This window comes from Podarcis liolepis (assembly GCF_965112155.1).
Source record: "Podarcis liolepis genome assembly, chromosome: Z".
In the NCBI taxonomy this organism is placed as follows: domain Eukaryota; kingdom Metazoa; phylum Chordata; class Lepidosauria; order Squamata; family Lacertidae; genus Podarcis; species Podarcis liolepis.
The window spans coordinates 1,472,111-1,493,796 of record NC_139570.1 but is presented as its reverse complement, the minus strand read 5'-3'; the positions used below and the strand labels follow the sequence as shown (position 1 = coordinate 1,493,796).

Below are 21,686 nucleotides of genomic sequence, written 5' to 3'. Positions count from 1 at the left end.
TCTTCTTCTTCTTCTTCTTTTAAAAAAACATACTACCACAGTTAATTATATAATTACTGTCTGCATTTCACTCCCCTGACTTAACTTTCTACAACCCCTCCCCCTCCTGCAGCTCAGAATAACACTTCATGCATCAGCTGAATTGAACTGTAGCCCAAGAGAGCTTATTTGTTAGTCTCTAAGGTTACAGAAGATTCTTGGTTGCTTTTACTGCAAAAGATTAACAGGGCTGTTCCTCTGGAAATGGCACCCAATTTTGGCAGGCATTTGATTCATACCCAACCGAACCACTGATTCAAAAGCAAATAGTTAGCAGATCCACCTGGAGCCAGCCTGACCCTTGTAAGAACTGACTGCATTCCTTTGAAATTAATAGTGTTTCCTTTGGATTACTCACCAAGCCAGGCTAAATATGGGGGTGGACATCTTGTGAAACTGAAAAGCAATCTGTATGCCCTCCAGATTGGTTTAGATCAGGGGTTGGCAACCTAAGGCCCGTGGGTCGGCAGTGGCCCACAGGGCTCGTTTATCCAGCCCATGGTGCCCCCTCTTACTGGCACGGTGCAGCATTCAGAGGTGCAGGGAAAGTGTGCTTTGAATATACATGATTTTAGCTTTAGGCGCTGCTCCCGGAGCATAACCTCTGCATAAGTTGAGAATCACCTGTACTCACTGGTCAGAGCTAGGACTTTGGGAACCAAAATGGACATTTTTCATAAAAACTTAGTGTGTCTTGGAAGTCATATCAGAAGTCAGTGAACTACCATCTTCCTCAGCACTCGTTAGATAAACAAACACATCTAGTGTAATAACCAAATGTCAGGACTGAGAAAATATTGTGCTGGGGGGTGGGAAGCCTCTGGCCTTCCGGGGCTGATGGATCCCCATCAACCCTCAGCAGCATGGCCAGCAGTCAAGAATGGTGGAGTCCAGAAACATCTGTCTATAGGGCTTCACACTCCACCTGTTCCTGAGATATGTTTTCACTTTTGAGAGGATCACAGGGATTTTTGTTGCAAACCTTGAGAAAATAAAGAAACAACAATGAAGGCAGCCCCTCTAATTAAGAAAACCACCTTTCCTCAGGGGCAACTTCCGCAAGGAAAAGAGATGTTAAAGATTCCCTCCCCATGTACAAAAGCATCACCAGGAACACTCTTGCATTCTTGGCGCAAAGTTAACCCAGCCCAGGACAGCCATGAAAAAGGCTGAATAAGCCCCTCTCCACCCACAGGCCTCTTCAGAAGGAGGGCACCAACCTTCCAACTGCTATGGGTTGGGTCATTCCTGGTAATGAATTGGCCCACATCACTATGCAAGAAGGCAAAAAAACCTTTTTCCCCCTGGATGAAAAGCCCATGGGTAATTATCTGGTTTTTCTCCTCAGCAGAACGTGCTGTACAGTGTTCTTTCCAAACAATTCCTCAAAGCTTCCTTCGCTGAAGAAGCAGCCACAAGCCAGATGGAGAGTGCAATATTTGGGTTTGCTGGGATTGGATGCTGCACAGCTAGACAAAAAAACATTATCTTGATGGCACTATTAATACACATTGAATGAATCATCACAAGCCTTCTGCTCAATCTCCAGCAAAACTGCAGTCCAAATGCAGGATGGCCAGGGGAACTTACAGAGCTGCCTTATGCAGAGTCAGGCTGTTGTGTTCCATCTGGCTAAACAAGGTCTACACTAACTGGCAGCAGCTCTCCAGGGTTTCAAGCAGGGGCTCTCTTTGCCAGCCCTAGCTAGAGATTCCACTGGGGATAGATAGAACCTGGGACTTCTGCATTCTGTCACTAAGCCATATTCCTCCCCCAGCCCTCCAGGTCCTAAACCCAGTGCAGTTATGAAAACAAAACAAAACCCAGTGTTTCTAGTCCTGATCACTGCAAAGGTTTCATGAAAGTGTGTGGATGGCACACACTGAAATCTCTCACCCCAAAACAGTTGCTGAATATTATTTGCAGTGACTAAGAAAGGGTGTATGGGGTGTTACGGGACTTCTTCCAAAGTAGTTTGCTCATGACAGTGGTCATACCCTGGGAACAGATTTAACTGTCTGGCTAAACTAGATAAGGGTAGTCGATGGATCTCAAACCCTGGGTGAGTTAGAGACTTCCTCTACATGCAAAGACAGGTTTTGACGGATAGAACAGACAAGATCAAGAGTGGGTCCAATGGTCAAGAAGGCTGTTTCTGAAGATGGAAATGAGAAGCAGATGGAGCCCATCTAGGTGAAGGAAAACTCTGATCCCAAATCTCCACTGCCTTGTGGGATATCTTCAGGAAAAGAAAATACTAAGGAGTAGGCCCTACACAAATCCAATGTGGAGTCCCTAGGACGGTTGGATGGTGCATTGTGCACCTCCTTCCGGCAACTCCTGCAGCCAAGTTGATGCCAAACATCTTGCTCTGCTTTCCTTTGGACCACATCAGCAAGACCAAGAAGGATGGGAGTTCTTGTCCTCTGGGCAGCTCAGGATCTCTATACACATTGCCCAGGCTTGCTCCTTGGGGAGGTCAATTCGGTGCTACTAATGCAGTGGTTTGGCTTCGCCATGGAGACACACTCCATTGTCTCTCGAGACAGATGGTTGCCAACAACAACAACGAAAGGGTCCTTGACATCTTGAGAAGAGCAGAGCCCACCCTTGGGGCTAGCAAAACTAGAGTGGAATAAACAAGACACCTAGGGCCAGTCTCAAAATTTTTGATACCTGAGATAACCAGTGTGCTCCCTCCAAATTTTGTATGCAGACATCAGTCAGGCCAGGAGTTGAATCTTACTGTAATGCTGGCAACAGATCAGGATCCTCCAGGATGTTTTGGTGTAGCCCAAGAACTTAGGAAGCTGTGGGTGTCAAGGCGCAGCGCTCTCCTTCAGCACCTCATTGCTGCTTTTTGCTCCCTAGTGTTCCTGTCTGAGGCAGCAGCTCGTCTGGGTAATAGAAAGCCATCCCTGCAGCCTCCAATAAACACATGCACACTTCCTTAAATCACATGGTGTCTGCGAATCCCACAGAACAAAGCTATGTTAGGGGGAGCAGTTTTGACATTTTTAATAATAATAATAAATAATAAAATTTATTTATATCCCGCCCTCCCCAGCCGAAGCCGGGCTCAGGGCGGCTAACAACAATAATCGCAAAATTAATATTTTTAAAGCTTGTTTTCACTCAGCCTTATGATTTCTCACCCCACTTTTAAGAAGCAAATTGTTCTAAAGTATTGCACTTAAGCAGAAGCATTTCTCTTTGTAAAGCAAAACTGTGGCCAGATGTGCTCTTCGTCCAAGTTCATGTGCACAGATTGGCATGATGGAGTGACTGCAAAGTTGCACACTCTGGAACCACACACACACACTCCAAAGTGGAGAGATGTAACAGAAGTCTCCTTGATGAGAGGTCATCCTACACATGCTAGATCAAGGAATGAAATGGGCAGAAAGGACCTTACCACATTGCAGAGGCAGAAAACAGTGTTGGACCAGTGAGAACAAAGCATCTGACTCTTTGATCAGGCCAAAGACCCATCCATCACCCTGTTCTCAGAGTCACCAACCAGATGCCTTGGAGAAACATGGAAGCAGGACATGACCATGAGTGTTCTCGTCCCTGTGATTCCCAGAATACTGCCTCCAAACCTGATCTTCATCCAGTGGCCTGAAACCCACAAGGACGTTGTGTCCTGACATAAGGTGTATCATTGTGGGGTCTCCACAATTCTGTGGTTCTTTTTGAAGAGGAGAAAAGCCGAGAGAGGGAGAGAAAAGGAAGGAGTGTGGGTGAGGGGAGGGAGAATCAAATGCAAGTGAGCGTAGTTCTCAACAGTTGCATAGAATATATTTTAATAGCTAAGGCTGCAACCTTTAATGGACTATCTCAATTAGTCAGGCACTTACAAAAAGAGGAACAAACTACTAGTAACAGAGGCACTTGGGGGGGGGGGATTACAAGCCAGTACAGTGTTTAGAGAGGCACTCAGAGATTAAATGCCTCTTTTAAAAGGGACCCTGATGCAGTCATCCACAATTCATAAAGGCATGTTTTCCTGTTTTAATTATATGCAAATTTCTGCGCATCTAAGCAGATCCATTTAATTCAAACTCATTTTACTCAGTTGGCTTAAAAACCCTAATAATCGTGTGACAGCCCTATTTATAAAAACTTAGACGAGCCTGGCCTGGTCAGCTCAGAGGCCCATCTAGTCCAGCACCCTGCATTCACGGGCGCCAACCTCACAAGCGGGACCAGAGTGCAATCTCTCTCTCCTGCGCTGGATTCCCAGCAGCCGGTGTCAAGAGGACAGCGAGCAGCCTTGTCCTTTATGAGCTTGTCTGAACAGTCCAACTTGAGGGCCAACACTACATCTTGTAGCAGTGAGTTCCATAGTGTTAACTATGTGCTGTGTGGGGAAGTGCTTCTTTTTATTTGTCCAGAATCCCCCTAACAATCTAAAGCTTTGGCTATTACCCCAGGCTCTGCTATGATGTGAAGGAGAAAGGTTTTTAGCTCCTTTTACCCATGCCATGCAGAATCTTCTATTCCTTTATCCTGCCCCCACTTACCTGCCTTGTTGAATAATTTTCTTCTCTAAACTAAAAAGCCCCAAACATTGCAACTATTCCTCATGGGGAATTGCTTCAGCCCTTGATCATTTTGCTTTTGCATACCTCTTTGCTAATTGCAGTGGGTTATTTTTAGTTCTGACCATCTGCAGTGCAAATCTTCTGCTTCCTATAGTGTTGGAAATGTAACTCTACACTCTAGTCCACAATCCTGGGTTATTTTGGGCTAACCATACCCACCTTTCCTAAGTCTTATATGATGTCTGGCCTGGGAAACCCCCCTTTTTTCAGCCCAACAGCTTCAATTTGAACTGGGCTTCAAAGGAAGAATTATGGCACACAAGCAGGGGGTGGGCTGCAACAATTTATCCACCACTTGCCCCAAAGTGAGAAGGAAAACTGATGTTGGGAAACCTAGGATGGCCTCCACATGCCCCCTCTTCCAAAAATTGGAAGATTCCTGGACTACTTTGACCGGCTCATGTTCACCCCAAATGCCCCACTGTTTTTTAACTTGTTGCATAAGGCAGAACTTCAAAAGCAAGGCGTCTGGGCATATGTTGCAGCCAGCCAGCTGACAAACATGTGTGGGGATGTAGTCATGAGCAGCAACCACCTCCATCCCCCATAGGACCTCCTAAGGAGTGGGCGCAATGCAGGCAGGCCCTCTTCCAAGTGAAGCAAAGCCCCACCAGATGAACTCCCAGACAGTCCGGCTTCAGTGCTGGGAGCGACGGTTTCAGACGTGCATAGAATTACCTCCTGGCCACCATCTTCATGATTCTCTTCAAATCCTTTGAAGAAAGCAGCCTCCCAGAGCCTGAGGTTTCAGGCTCTCTCCCTCTTCTATGTCCCCTTTGATGCCAAGGAACCTTTGTGCATTGCAGAGAGGTCAGAGGCATTTCCCCTGGTGTGCACTAGCTTCACACTTATGGGGATACGGGGAAGTCTGTAGGGCCTCTCACAAAATCATCTTCCCCACACAAAAAATTTGCTTGAGATCTGCTCAGCTGGAATCTGCTCTCAAGTCTCTGGATGACTTTATATTTATATGCGCTGTTGGTGTAATCTGGCACCAGCAGAGCAAAGGCACTAACAGGATCACACAGACACAAGACCTCCTCTGTTTCTTGACACTTTTGCAAACATTGCAATCTGGGTGGCTTTGAGGATTCCATGAGAACTAGACACTCATTCAATCACATAACAAAAACAAGACTGAAATTCATAATTTTAAAATATTTAGCCACCATTATGGTGCAGTGATCCTGACTGAACTTCTACAACCACTGTGTTTCTGTATTCACAGTTAAATAGAAATTTCACATTTACGGCACAGCATGCACAGAGAAGCAGGAAATGCAAATTTCATCATTCTACGCTTACTTCGGCTTCTTAGCCTCTTAGATGACACCATGTCATTTTATTTTATTATATAAAATGGAGGACACTCCCCCCCGGTCCTTTTATTGGTTAGGGGGGGAAAATCCATTCAAATATCACAAGTTCCAGGAATTGATTTGGTGCTTTACAATGGTGGAGCCCCATCTGCATCAAAACAACTTAATGAAAAATACTTAGTAGGCCATTAGTTATATATAAAGGTAAAGGTAAATGGACCCCTGACCATTAGGTCCAGTTGCGCATGACTCTGGGGTTGCGGCGCTAATCTCGCTTTACTGGGCGAGGGAGCCGGCGTACAGCTTCCGGGTCATGTGGCCAGCATGACTAAGCCACTTCTGGCGAACCAGAGAAGAGCACGGAAATGCCGTTTACCTTCCTGCCGGAGTGGTACCTATTTATCTACTTGCACTTTGACGTGCTTTCGAACTGCTAGGTTGGCAGGAGCAGGGACAGAGCACTGGGAGCTCACCCCGTCGCGGGGATTCGAACTGCCGACCTTCTGATCGGCAAGTCCTAGGCTCTGTGGTTTAACCCACAGTGCCACCCATGTCCCATATATATATGGGATATATATATATATGTGTGTATATATATATATATATATATATATATATATATATATATATATATGGATTAATGGAAATTCTGAGGGCAGGGGCAGGGGGGTTGTTGTTGGGTACACCAAATGGGCTATTCCCCCCCCCCCCTTTTAAGAGGATAATTTACAAGCCTTTAAAAACAACCCAGGAATACCCTGTGGCCCAGCTTCTCACAATTGCGCACACATTTTGACATATGTAAACTTCACAGGAGCTTGATGAGTTCAGGAGAATATCAGAAGTTTTTTTTAACCCAGTGCCAAACCATCCACACACAACGTTGTGGGAGTCAAGCGAGGAAGACGCTGGTGTGAACAGGCTCTTTGCATAGACCCCATGTTGAGGATCCAGAAAAGTCCTATTATTCTGTATGTAGACCAAGCTCCCCCATAGCTCGTTTTCTCTTCTGAGCTCTACTCAGTTTTATTTCTCACAACTCCCCTGCCAGCCCCCAGCTGGCAGAGGCTCCAAGAAACTCCATGTTTCACTGCAGCCCATTTAAATCTTGCTGGCAAGCTCATTAGCCACCAGCCAGCTAAATAATACGCAGGAGTTATCCACCTAGATCTTATTGGGACATACTCACAAGAAACCCCGAGAACATAAGGTTGATTTGTGTTATTTCATGACTGAAATGCATATAGCAATCCCCTATTATTATTATTAATAATAATAATAATAATAATATCTTCTTTGAAAAGAGGAAAACAAGGGGTTGGGAAGTAATACATCCAAATCCAGTTCCTTAGGAGCCACGGAAACCCTTGGCAGAAAAGGCTCATCTGAAATCCTTTTGTCCGGCCCAAGAACTGAAAAGGGAAACAGCTGGGCTTAGTTTGAGGCTCAGAATTAAAAGCAATCTAACGAGATCTGTAGGGGATCACTCCTTTGGCTGTGTGCTGTAGGCCCTGGTTGCTGGTATTTTCTTCTTCAGTGTAACAGCACTAAAAACAAAATAAAAAACTTTGGGAGGGAAATTCCTCAGAAATGAGGTAGTTTCTTAGTCACCGGCACATTTTCCCCCACAACTCCTTAAAGCAACAGTTATTTACAATTCACCCCCTCCTTCCCATGCATACATTTATAACCTTTCTCAGGTTTTCTGTGACCAGCTTTCAGCAACAGGACCCCTCCACCCCCCGCAAAAAACCCCAACCAATAGAAACACCAAACATCTAGCCAGAATTATGTCTGGCTTAGTAACATGGTGTTTTAATAAATAAATGGCTACTTCTGGAAATATTATGCCTCTCAGGAGCAATTTATTTAGTATCTCAGCCAATACAATTCTGTCTTTTATATAAAAGTTCTTCTTTTTGGGGGGTTCAGTGCGGGGGGTGGGGGATGTGAACAAAAATTCCCACCCTGATCTACCAAGCAATTAATGTTTCAGTATAAAAATAGAAGGAACCACCCGAACACACACACACACCCCGCTTACAATACAACACAGGATAGCAATAAATCCGCCTCTGATGATGTTCCTTGTTCATTCTTTCTCTTTTACCCTCAGCCAATTGTTCTCAGAGTCAGAGCGACACAACGATGGCTGAACTAGGGAGAAACTTCCAGAAAAGTTTTTAGTCTTCCTGCAGACTTCACATGTATCATTCTATTTAAAGTGATTTTATTTGTTCACCCCTCCCCCCCAATATAAAAATATATACATTTATCCAGGAGTTTCCCATTGCCTCAGTATAGCCCCCTCTGAGGTTAGAGGTAAGTGGGATCTTCCAAGAAAGAAGGTTGCAAATCTTGCCTCACATCAGCCTCCTTCCTTTCCCTCTCGGTAAAATCTCTCACCCTCACCTGTTGCCTAAAAGTCTGTTCCTGGAAACCCATTAAAAACCCACCAGCTGTTAATGTGGCCTATTACCCCTCAGTCGCTGTTGACTGTGACAACCATCTTCCCTAACCATTGGCCATGAAGGCTGGAGCTGTGATCCAAAACATCTGGAAGAGGTCTAAACACATCACATGGACCAGTCTTCCCATTTTCCATTTGGTGAGAAAAGCAGTATACATACAAACCACTATCATATCACTTTATGGCTTCAAGTCATAGCTTCCTACAAAGAATACTGGGAGCTGCAGTTTGCTAAGGGTGCCGATAGTTGTTAGGAGACCCCCTGTTCCCCTCAACAGAGCTACAATTCCCAAAACTCTGTGGGAAGAGGGATCAACTGTTAAACCACTCTGGGATTTGTAGCTCTGGGAGGGGAGCAGGGGTCTCCTAACAACTTTCAGAATGCTTAATGAACTATGGATCCAATGATTCTTTGGAAGAAGCCATGGCTGAAGTCATAAAGTGATATGATACTGCTTTAAAAGTATAGAACAGATGGGACCTAAATCTATTTCCCTGTGTGAAACAGCTTGCAGAGTAGCAGTCCCAGTTTGACACCAAGGAAGCGTAGCAGATATTGTACCTAGGGACGACACTGTCAAAACTAGGAAGGCATTCTGGAAGCCAAATGTTTGCTCCAGTTAAAAATGGGTGCTGGGAGGCTGTGGAATCTCTTCTAAGCTGGGGGAGGGGCAGAACCCCATATATCAATGGTTCCCAATTAGCTGCAGGACCCCCCCCCCCCCCCGTTTTCAAAAGCCAAGCCATGGACCTCCTACTTTTGAAAATTTTGGTATCTCTTATGGTAGTTGGGGGCCTGCAGAACACCAACTGGGAGCCACTGCCATAAATGCACCTGGGTAATTTCTTGGGGAAGGGCTGGCGGAGATGATGATTTGCTTTCCACAGCTGGGAACAAGGTGTGCAAAAGCTAACCGTTCACATTCTGTTCTAAAGATTGGAACACCCCACAAAGAAATTAGCCCCTTTCTTCTCCTAGGTAAGGCATCTGAGCGTAATGGATACATGTGGGAACTCAACATTATACAAAGAAGTGTCTGTTTGCTTGAGAGGCAGCTTCTTTCAGTGCCCATGAAATATGATGATTTTTTTTTATTAAAAAAACCCTTTTGCTTCTGTACAGATAATTTCATGTGGGTTGGGTATGTGTGTGTGTGTGTGTGTGTGCGTGTGTGTGTGTGCGTGTTTTGAGGGAGGGGAGAGATATCATCCTTGATACATGCCAAGATAGGACTCTGGTTCAGCCATTTGTTTTGCAGGGAACAGGCTAAAATAAAATAAAAGGAAAGGGGTTGTGGCGAGGCAAGAGAGAAATGGGCTATTTAAAAACAACAAAAACAACAACACAAAAGCAATGCTACCTACAGGCCTGTATATACAACTTAGTTCACCACATCTATTGTGGTTTCTCAGTCAACAGGTCAGACTAACTGGTCCAAATCCTCATGTTCATCTTCCCCTTCCCAAAAATTGAGAGAGAGAGAGAGAGAGAGAGAGAGAGAGAGAGAGAGAGAGAGAGAGAGAGAGGGAGGAGAGATAGATCTTGGAAAAACTCATGAAACCCAGCGGCAACATGGTAAAAACTGTACACTGCTGTCCATTAACTTACAAATCACACACCCCTCCTCCCTGCCCCCCCAAGTCACTTGATGGTACAAAAGTGAAATCGGGTGCCTATTTGGGTGCCTGTTTCGTTTTAATAGCAGTCATTTTCCACCCTCAAAAAGTAAAAGAAAGAAAGGAGTGGCACAGTTATCTCCACTGTCTCTGCACGGCCAGGAAAAAGAGGGTGCTGAAAAGAAGAGGTGCTTCTAAGGAGGCCACCCTGGGGGAGGCACTGCCGGGGCTGGCATTCTTGTCCATTTTGTTGGTGTTCTGCTTGACTTCTGTTGCGTTGAATACAAATTCGGGAGAGCACTGCTGCATGTCACAGCCACTTCCACTGCCTTCTCCGCTACTTTCATCACCTGGAAGAATTGCACAGACAGTTTGTTTAGCTCTACAGTTCTTGCATTCTATTCAGATTCACCATATTATGAGTTTGGAGGAGCCTGAACAGGGAGCAAAACCCATCTACCAACTCCTCACCAAAGAGGCAAGAGGCAAAATTTGGACAGGAGTCAGCTGCAAACAACAAGTGCAATTCAGGGTGTGTCATTTTAGATGGGGGGGGTATAATTTTTGCAAATTTCTTCAGTCAGGGGGTATTTAAAAATATGTTTTTGGGTATGAGGAATTTGAATCTGCTACTATTTTTGTGAGGCTCATAAACTGCTTTAGGAAAACCAAAGAATTTTAATATTGCCTTTTGAAAATGTCAGATAATGGTAAACAACAACAATAATAAAAATATATATTAATATATAACTGCAAGTACCTGGCAATCATTTTTAATGATTTCTATGCAATTCTACACACATTTTACTTACCAAGCAAGACCAAATTATGTTTATTTAATCAAAATATCTTTTCAATTCCTAAGCCTTACTACAACTTTTTAACACCCTCTCTTTTTTGGAAATTGAAAGTTTTAAAGTTCAACATATGCAGTGCAGAGCAAACGTCATCCAGACTGGGCCAGCACCTCCCCACTCTTTCTGTTAAGGAAGCCCATCAACTCCAGACTCAAAAATTGCAATTCACCTTTGAGCCTGGTTTGGTGCTCCAGCAGGTGCAAAACACTGCGGCTAGACTGTTGATGGGGACAGACTCTTGCCGGCACCTAACTCCAGGGTTCAAAAGTCTACCCAGGCTGCCAAATAAGCTCAAGGGCCAGGTCTACAGTTTTCGTATTCCGTTACAAGGATTCTTAACAATTTGATTCATTATATCCCTGACTGATCACTGAGGCCTTCCGGGGAGTCACTGTTAGTGGTCCCCCAGGACCTGAATGTATGGCTCATATCTGCAAGGAGCTCTGTGGGCCCATGTTTATGGAACTTGATTCCAGTTGCCTCCAACGCCCAAGTGATCTATCTGCAGAATGAAAGGCTGTTCACCAAGTGATCACTCTCATGCTCTGCATTCTACCACTAGTCAGGCTCGCATCATTTTGCCACATGGTAAATTGGTAAATCTTAAAGAGCAGAGACATCACCTTGCCAACAAAGGTCCGTATAGTAAAAGCTATGGTTTTCCCAGTAGTGATGTATGGAAGTGAGAACTGGACCATGAAGAAGGCTGATTGCCGGAGAATTGATGCTTTTGAATTATGGTGCTGGAGGAGACTCTTCAGAGTCTCATGGACTGCAAGAAGATCAAACGTATCCATTCTTAAGGAAATCAGCCCTGAGTGCTCACTGGAAGGACAGATCATGAAACTGAGGCTCCAATACTTTGGCCTCCTCATGAGAAGAGAAGACTCCCTGGAAAAGCCCCTGATGTTGGGAAAGATGGAGGGCACAAGGAGAAGGGGACGACAGAGGACGAGATGTTTGGACAGCGTTCTCGAAGCTACCAGCATGAGTTTGACCAAACTGTGGGAGGCAGTGGAAGACAGGAGTGCCTGGTGTGCTCTGGTCCAGGGGGTCACGAAGAGTTGGACACGACTAAACGACTAAACAACAACAAAATTGGTAAATTCTTTCCACGCTTCCAGCACCCAGTCAGATCTCTGGGAAAATCAGAGGAATGCAGAAGAATCCTACGCACCCCTCCATTTTGCAGAAACAGACCCCCCAGGCATCCTAGAACTTCAATAAGCTCTAGATATATGTCCAGGAGCCTGGCATTCTCCAAAAGTCGATGGCCTCCAGCTCCCATCAGCGTGGTCAGTTGTCTGGAATGATGGGTGCTGGAATCCAGCGACATCTGGCAAGCCTCATGTTCTCTCTCCTTGCCTTGGGAAAACTCATCTGCACTTACTTATATCAATGAAGTCAACATCATTCCCATTGTAGGCATTCTTCATCTTATTGGTCATCACGCGGAGAGCCATGATTTGCCGGCGAATCACCATGTCTGGCTTCAAGGTGTCAACTTGCACTTCAGGATTGGTCGCCTGGTTGGCTAAGCCGTTTGCTGTCACTGCGTAGACATACCTGTGAGAAACAGCATTCACTCCATCAGAGGCCACTCAGTCAACGGTCAGCAATGGTCATGATGAGGGATGAATGGAACAGACAGTGGGAGAGATGACGTTGTCTTCACACCCCTCTTCTCTGCTCAAGAACATAGGAAGTTGCCTTATACAAAGTTAGACCATTTGTCCATCAAGCTCAATATTGTCTACACTAACCGGTAGTGTTTCCACAGGGGGCATCTCCAGTCATACCTGGAAACTTCTGCATGGAAAGCACAGCTGCCCTACATGCATTAATAACTTTCCAATGCCAGGTTGAATGAGTCATCATTAGCAACTGTTTCTGAATGGCCACTGTTATTACTGCAACTACAGTTGCCTATATTTTTTTGTATTTTTGACCTCGCTGCTTACAATTCACCACCACCACTGTCCCACAAACTCTGTGTTTATCTACATACAGTGGTGCCTCGCAAGACGAAATTAATTCGTTCCGCAAGTCTCTTCGTCTTGCGGTTTTTTCGTCTTGCGATGCACGGTTTCCCATAGGAATGCATTGAAAATCAATTAATGCGTTCCTAGGGAAACCGCCTTCAGACCAGGTCCGGGGACAGTCTGTCCCCGGACCTCTTCTGAAGGCTGGGGGGGGCACAAGGGCTTTTCTTCCCACCCCCAGCATTTAAAAAAACCCTGGGACAGCGGAGGACTTCTCCGCTGCCCGGGGCGATCTTAAAATGCTGGCGGGTGGCATTTTAAAATCGCCCCGGACAGCGGAGGACTTCTCCGCTGTCCGGGGCGATTTAAAAGCCCCTGGGAAGGCAGGCAGGGGGGACAAAGACTTTCGCCCCCTGCCCGCCTTCAGAAGGTGTCCCCGCCCCCCCGCCCCACTTCGGAACAGCTTTCCGAAGTGGGGCGGCTGGGGCGGGTGTCCCCGCCCCCCCTCCCCACTTCAGAACAGCTATCCGAAGTGGGGCGGCTGGGGCAGGTGACCCCGCCCCCCCTCCCCACTTCGGATCAGCTTTCCGAAGTGGGGCGGCTGGGGCAGGTGTCCCCGCCCCCCTCCCCACTTCGGAACAGCTGCAAAAGACGTCCGGGGGAAGCGGGGAAGCGAAGCGCTTCGCTTCCCGCTTCCCCCGGACCTCTTCTGAAGCAAGGGGCTGCAGGGAGATCGCTATCTCCCCCCAGCCCCTTGCTTCAGAAGAGGTCCGGGGGAAGCGGGAAGCGAAGCGCTTCGCTTCCCCGCTTCCCCCGACGTCTTTTGCAGCAAGGGGCTGCAGGGAGATCGCTATCTCCCCCCAGCCCCTTGCTTCAGAAGAGGTCTGGGGGAAGCGGGAAGTGAAGCGCTTCGCTTCCCCGCTTCCCCCGACGTCTTTTGCAGCAAGGGGCTGCAGGGAGATCGCTATCTCCCCCCAGCCCCTTGCTTCAGAAGAGGTCCGGGGGAAGCGGGAAGCGAAGCGCTTCTTCCCCGCTTCCCCCGACGTCTTTTGCAGCAAGGGGCTGCAGGGAGATCGCTATCTCCCCCCAGCCCCTTGCTTCAGAAGAGGTCCGGGGGAAGCGGGGAAGCGAAGCGCTTCTTCCCCGCTTCCCCCAGACGTCTTTTGCAGCAAGGGGCTGCAGGGAGATCGCGATCTCCCCCCAGCCCCTTGCTTCAAAAGAGGTCCGGGGGCAGCGGGAAGCGAAGCGCTTCTTCCCCGCTTCCCCCAGACGTCTTTTGCAGCAAGGGGCTGCAGGGAGATCGCTATCTCCCCGCAGCCCCTTGCTTCAAAAGAGAAGACCCGCTGTCCCCGGGGCAAGCTTCGTTTTGCGAAGCAAGCCCATAGGGAAATTCGTCTTGCGAGGCAACTCGAAAACGAAAAAACCTTTCGTTTTGCGAGTTTTTCGTCTCGCGAGGCGTTCGTCTTGTGGGGTACCACTCTATCTATCAATCTATCTATCTATCTATCTATCTATCATCTATCAACACACACACCTGTAACTCAGGATCGCACTTCATGCATCTGAAGAGGGTTCTAGATCAGGCCAACAGCTCATCTAGTCCAGCAGGCCAACCAAATGCCAATGAAAGCTTGTTAGCCTCTTTGGCCAGGTTCACACAAACGCTAATGCAGCATTTATTGAACCATGGTATATTAAACCGTGGTTTAAACCATGTGTGAACGCTGAAACCATGGTTTGTTGTAGGCTTGCAAGTTCTTAGATTTTTAAACTATGGTTTGGCATTGCATTGGCATTAACCATGGTTCATTTGGTCACTCCGAATGCTCACCAAGCCGCAAAGGCATGAGGCAAGTGCAGCTGGGAAATGAACTGAGTTTTGGAAACACATATCACAGCTTGTTTAATCTCCTCTGGGACAACTCATGGTTTGTTAGCAAGCCACGGCTTAGCTTTATGTGAGAATGAGGCATTCTGTTATTTTATTTTTCCACCAGACTAACATGCCTACCTAACACAGGGTTCCTGTCTGGAATCTGAATCCTGAACCAATGCATTCCAATTAAAAGAAAGGAGATTCCACCTAAACATTAGGAAGAACATTCTGAGGGTATGAGCTGCTTGACAATGGAACAGACTACCTTGAAAGGTTTGAGGCTTCATTTGAGGTTTTTAAAGAGAGGTTGGATGGCCACCTGCCAGGGATTATGCAGCTATGATCCCTGCATTGTCAGGTGGTTGGACTAGATGACCCTCGTGGTCCCTTCCAACCCTACAATTCCATGATTCTATGAAAGGAGGAATTGGGCTTCTTCCAAACCTGCTTTTGTCACTTCCGTTCCAGCACTCTTCTTCATTGATGCTGTCAGCAGCCATCTTCTCATTGCTACAGATATTGCTGGGAAGGGAGGACCAGAATTTCTTGGCTTGCTTGAGCCTTTCCTTCACATCTGTCACCTGTTGGTCAAAGAGTATCATCAAAGTTACTCTTCTTTTGCTCAGCAAAACAGGCCCAGAAAGAAGAAGCTGGCTTATGCCCCTGATCCATCTAGTTCAGCATTGTCTGCACTGACAGGCAGTGGCTCTCCAGGGTTCCAGGCTGGAGTCGTCATCCCCCCAGCCCTACCTGGGGAGTCTGGGACCTTCTGCATGCAGAGAAGATGCTCTGCCATTGAGCTATTCCCTTCCCTCTCTCACAGCGCTGGAACTTGGGGTCTCTTAACGAAGTTGGCAGGCAAACAGCTTTTGTGCTGCCAAAAGGGCACCCAGCTTGGATGGCTTTAAAAAGAGGATTTGAGAAATCTGTGAAGGATAAGGCTGCCCACGGTTACCAGCCATGAAGCTATGTTCTGCCTCCACAGCCGGAAGCAGTGCCCTCTGAATACCAATAGCTGGGAACTGAAAGGAGGAGAGGTGCTGTTTTGCTCAGCTTTCCAAAGGCATCTGAGTGGCCACTGTGAGAAAAGCGGATCAGACGTAAGGTCCATCTAGAGCAGGACCAAGCCTCCTAGCGGTCAACCAGATGCTCCTAGAAAGCCCACAAACAGGGACTGAAGAGAAAACGTTTCTTAAAAGCAGCTTTTACAGCCTCTGGTGCCTGCTGCTCCATGGGAAACTTTGAAACAGACTGAAGAGCTCCTTCATTTTTTCAGAGCATTGCATTTTGATCCAATCAATGTCAGCGACGCTTTGTTCAGTGCTGCTGCTGAAGCCATTGAGAGGCCAGCCGAAAAGGCTTGTTAGGCTCAGGACTGCAGCTTTCTTCGTTCAGTGCTCCTCCATGAGAGGTCTAGTGAGCAGCAACATGAGAACAGGCCTTTTCTGTATAGCTCCTTGTTTGTGGCATGCTCTCCCCAGGGAGGCTTGCCTGGTGCCTTCATTACATATATTTTGGCGTGGGGCAAAAACATTCCTCTTCTACCAGGCAAAGTGTGGGGGGGGTGTTGTTTTGTTCGTTACTAAGTCTAGTACCACTGAGGTTTTATACTGTAAACCGCCCTGTGACCCACTGATGATGGGTGGTGTAGAAATGTAATAAATAATAACAATAATAATGAGCCTTCGGGCCTGTGGGCCACCAGCTCGGCAGCACTGCTCTATGCAGGGGAGAGAAGACCCCCATTCCTAGTCATGTTGAACCACACACCACAGATCTCTGTATACCCACCAGTCTATCTAAGCTGGTGCCAGCTGCTGTGGTCGGCCTCTCCTCTGGGTTGTAGGGTCTGAAACGGGCACTAAAGCTGCTTTCTGAAATGGAGCGAGACGTCCGGCTCTGCGCAAGTGTCTTGGGCTGCCCACACCCTTGGAAAACCTAAACCGACGGGAGACACATAACAGTATCAGAAGTCTGATTTTGTGCATCTTTGTTCTTACCTCCTGCCCACTTCCTGCAGCCATTGTGCCAGTAGTTTGAAGTTATCATGCTAGACTGCAATACAGATGTTTTCTGATTTAGCACAGCAACTGCTAGCTGACCAGCTCAGCTACCTGATTCTTCATAGGGATGGTTTAACCTTGAAAAGTAGACAACTTTATCCCTTGAGCTTTCAGTTTCTACTCCTGCCTTAAAAAACAAACATTCATTCCCCCATTAAAAAAAAATCCAGGTAATTTGACAACTCAAATTATGCAATCCAACCAAACTAATGTAATTACATTTTTTTAAAAAAAATATATGTCAAGAGATGAAAAATAAATAATTAAAAAGTAATTCATAATTATAGTGAGGTCATGGCGCCTCGTAGCTTGGAAACCTTCATTTCATTAAGGTGAATTTCTCTCTCTTTCTCTCTCTCTCCAATGCAAAATGCCCTCACCATACCTTTTGGGAGACCTGCATGCTGTTCTCCTGCATGTTCATTATGGCATCAGAGATCTTCACATCAATCGGGTCCATGACGGATTCAATGTTGAAAGGGCCCTCCAGCCTCTCCGCCACCATGAGCATGGAATCTGAGGCAGAATACAGGAACAGTGGGGTGGAGGGTTGTGGCAGATGCAATGAGTCAATCTTCCCCACCCGAGTACCCTCCAGATGTTTTGGACAGCATTGCAATCCCAGCCAGCATGACCGTGTTGGCCACTGATGTCACAAAACTACCGAAAGGCCTGCTTACCCTGCTGGTCTTGCTGAGCTTTTTCACATCAGGGGTTTGCTAGCGAGGGGGCAGGGAATGGCAATTTGTGAGCCACTGCATACCCAGTTATAATCTATTATACTGCCTCCCCACCACACTAGCTTCCCACCAGCACCTCTCCTGCTCATGCTGATGAAACAAGGAGAGCAAACAACCTGGAAATCTGGAACATTCTCTAGGTAGGCATCCCATCGTTTCAGAAACCAAGGAAGGCAGCTTTTCTCCCAGCTCTCCACTTCCTCACACCAGTTCCCACATGGGCTTCCTGCTTGCCTCGCCCTCCCCATTTGCCCTCTAAGCCCCAGGGGGAGGGAGAGATTCCAGGCTCTTCAAACTGCACCCTCCCCTGAAATTTTGCAATCAGAGCAGATTGTCTAAAATAAATAATACCATCTGCCTTGTTTATTCATGCTGCATTTCAAGTTTTCCTGTTTCATTTCTTTTTATATATATATATAAATCAGAACACCCATGCACACACCCTCTCCGCTGAAGGGCTTCCATCCCTTGTATATATTTACATTGTTAGCTTATTGGTGGCAGGAATCAGCCGAAGAACATTAAGGAAACTGAGTGTTTTATGGCTCTGAATACTGGTTGCTGAGGAGCAAAATTCAAGGATAGTGCTCAAGTTCTGCTTCCAGGCTTCAGAAAGTGCCATCTGGCCAGCCTCAGGGTGTTGGACTAAATGGACCCGATCCAGCAGCCAGGCTGTTCTTGTGATCCCAAGTAGAGGTGTAGTGGTTGAAGACCCATTTCTGTCCTTGCAGCAGGGCTCCTGTCTCCAGCACCCTGCAGCCACCCAATCAGCATGGAAGGGGAGCTTTCTAGCCACGGAGTCTTCTCACCTCTTGTGCTGATTGGAGCCCATCAGACACTGAGGATTGACTCCCAGGGTCACTCTGGAGAAGGGGCGCGGGAAGAACTCTAAAGAAGAGTTGTTCTGTATGCTCCAAGAAGCATTTGAGAACACTGGGGACACAAGGTGCTTCTGTTTCAAGAAAGTGGCGCGCAAGCCCTTTTAAGCACATTGGAACTTCTTAAGTCACTCCAAAATAAGATATTGGAGCACTCCAAATCATTTACCTGTGTACATGCAATGAACACAGTAGATCTAGCAGAAAGGCCATGCAGGCAGCGATCATTGCAATGCATCTCTAGTTAGTATTGCTGCATAGTTGTAAGGCATTTGTATAATCTTAGGAAAGTGCTTGTGGACAAGCCTGTGACTATCATGAAGGGACCTTGCACATCTGAATTTGCCATGCCACAAATGCTCCTAAAGCTGAAAGAAGACTCTTTGTAGCCGCAGGCCAAATGAAGTGGCCCCTATGCCAAACCCCATCTTGGTGATTTCAGAAAGGCTTGTGAAAAATGGATATTTGCAAGGGAAGAGGCAGCCACTCCCTTCCAAGGCACAGACCTTCTGCATTACCCATGAGTGTCTGCTAAGCACCAATGCAAACCATGCTCATCCTCACTCCATGTTTGCATGGCGAGGCCCTGTGACAACCCTATTCCCGAAGCTGCAAATAACCAGACACCACACAGATTATTGGATTTTTGGGATCAAATAATGCCACAACTTTATTGGTTGCAGATGTGAAAAGTTTGGCCATGGGCAGTGAGGTAAGCAATGGCGCATGAGACTGACACCCCCCCCCCACCTGCCGCTATTGGCCAATTTGGCAGCAGGAGTTCGATCTGGCCAGCAATAGACCAGTGCATAGGGGAGGTGCAGTGCCCACCTGCAAAGCTGCCCACCCAGGAAGGGCAAATGGACCGACCAAAGAACTTCAGTAAATGCAGAGCAAGGGATGGGACAGCTGGGCAAGGCATAGCCTGAGATGGAGCTGCAGCCAGCTCCCATAACACTCAGCTTTCAGCCTTTCTGAGCAATGACTGCTCCCATGAATATCCCTCATTGTACTGGGGGTGAAGAGGTGGAAATGGCTTTTGATGTGACAGCAAAATGGAAGCATTCCACAGGAAAGCAGAGCATGACTTAGAGCAATGCTCAGAGCTGCCTTGGTGAGCCAACAAGGCTGCCCCTGTTACAGCCAAGAGAAAATGTCTTGGTTTACTATAGATAGATAGATAGATAGATAGATAGATAGATAGACACACACACACAAAAAAAGTGGTATTCTTGTTGGTTTGTTTTTCAAAATAATCAATAAATTTGAAAGAGAAACTTGTGGGTGGGTGGGGACAGAAGAAGAGAAGAAAGAATGGATCTCTGGGTTATGTGGTGTCTTTGTCCAACCTCGTAGCTAAGTAGAGCATTCCTGAATCGGGACCTTTGTGACCTGCAATTGTCATGGCAGCACACAAATCACCACTCAGGCATGCCATCCTTATTCAGGCTGGGAGGGGAGAGTGGGGGTGGGGGCAGAGAAGAGGACAGGAGAGAGGGCAGGAGGGAGGGAGAGGAGCAATCCAAGTTGCCAGCGCAAAGCATTCAGAGATAAGCACACTTCTGCTCTCAGAGGAAGGATACAGATGGAAACTCTTTCTGTGCTGGCAGGGGGCTGAAAGGGATGGACCAAGAAGAAATACATTTTATTGCAACCCCCACCCATAATGAATCAGGTGGGAGACAGATGGCATTTTTGAAGGAGAGTGAAGTTTTCACTTTTTAAATGCAAGGATTTAGCGAGGGAGAGGCGTTAAAGGTGAATGGGAATGACTACATCCTCGCTCCTGCTAAGATCTTGCCTGCCAACAAATCGTGATGAATGGTAAATCCCCCCTCCCCCCCCCCAACAGCACTGGGCTGTGGTTCAGGACAAGAGGGCTTTAGAATTACACAACTGAGGAGGTGGGTGGAGGCTGGGTAGAGGAGGAAGCAAGGTGCCCCAGGGCAAAGCTGATAATGGTTTGGAACAGCAGTAAGAGCTGCATGCTTGTTTACCTGGGGGTGGGGGAAATGCCTCCTCTCATGTGTACATTCCCTCCCCTCCCCCTACAATTAAGACCTGGCACCTGCTGGATTCCTTTTAAGGCAGGCTTCCTCAGCCTTGGGTCATCCCCAGATGTTGTTGCAGTGCAACACCCCCACAAACCTCCAGCTTGCATGGACAATGCTCAGGGGCAGGCAGCCCTGGCAACATCTGGGGATGCAATGATGGGACAGGTGGCTTTATGAAGACTGGTCTGCTGTGACTTGGAGGCAGGGCATTCTTGGCTGTGGCACCAGAGCTACAGACTCTCTTCCACAAGGTGGTGAACTAACTCATCCCTCCACCTGTTTCATCAGGCATTTGCTGAACACCTGAGCAGTGGAAGCTGCCTTCTAGCAGCAAGTCAGAATGTTTGTCTGTTGACTCAGTTTCATTGGCTCTGACCAGCAACATCTGCCTACAAGCTCTCAATGGCTGAGTGCCATGGACAGGCTGGGTGCAGAGGAGTGGTGGGAGGCACCAGCTGGAAAACCCCCAAGGGAACCTCCAGGGGAAGAAGGATCAGAGCCAGGGGACTGGTGGTGGGTCGACGATGCCTGGTCAGAGCGAGAAGAGGGACCAGACTGGGACGAGAAGGTGTCAGAAGCTGAAGACGCAACACGGTTTAGTGAGCAGAAAGAGGCTGGGGCAGAGAGCAGGAAAACATTGAGGCAGAAGCAGAGGCTGCAGAGGAGGGCGGCAAGAGATTTTGAGAGAAATAAAATTATATCAAGTACAATATATGAAAATGATCAATCAGGAGATAGAATGGAAAATTAAACAAATGAGACAAAAAACATTCGAGTCAGCTAATAAATGTGGGAAATTGTTGGCTTGGCAAATGAAAAAAAGACAAAAATTAAACACAGTCACAAATTTAGAAGTGGAAGGAAGGAATATACAGAACCCAGCCGAGATTAGAAATTGTTTCCAGAGGTACTTTAAACAACTATATACACAAGGACCACAGAAATAAATTGATCGATTTTTGAAAACAAATGGATTACAAAAAATCTCTCAGGAAAGTAAATCAATGTTGAACTATAAAATAACTGAACAGGAGATAGAAGGTGCTACTCAGAATATGCAACTAGGCAAATCTCCGGGACCGGATGGACTGACCTCTAAATATTACAGATCCTTAAAAGAATGGCTGGTACAACCTTTGAAGGAAGTCTGTAATGAAATAATGGACGGGAAAAGGGCACCAGAG

General features: G+C 46.9%; 1 protein-coding gene across 1 annotated transcript in view; it reads right to left on the bottom strand.

The window, feature by feature from the left end:
• Positions 1–7,808: 7,808 nt before the first annotated feature.
• The window catches only part of GPC4 (glypican 4), a 95,933-nt gene continuing 82,055 nt past the window's right edge, over positions 7,809–21,686 (bottom strand). Inside the window, exons 5-9 of the mRNA XM_083486446.1 lie at positions 17,216–17,346; positions 16,559–16,705; positions 15,212–15,348; positions 12,300–12,475; positions 7,809–10,402 (exon numbers count right to left, since the gene is read on the bottom strand). Of these exons, the coding sequence (XP_083342572.1) occupies positions 10,188–10,402; positions 12,300–12,475; positions 15,212–15,348; positions 16,559–16,705; positions 17,216–17,346 (806 nt within the window). The 3' untranslated portion in view covers positions 7,809–10,187. The remainder of the gene's footprint in view (positions 10,403–12,299; positions 12,476–15,211; positions 15,349–16,558; positions 16,706–17,215; positions 17,347–21,686) is intronic.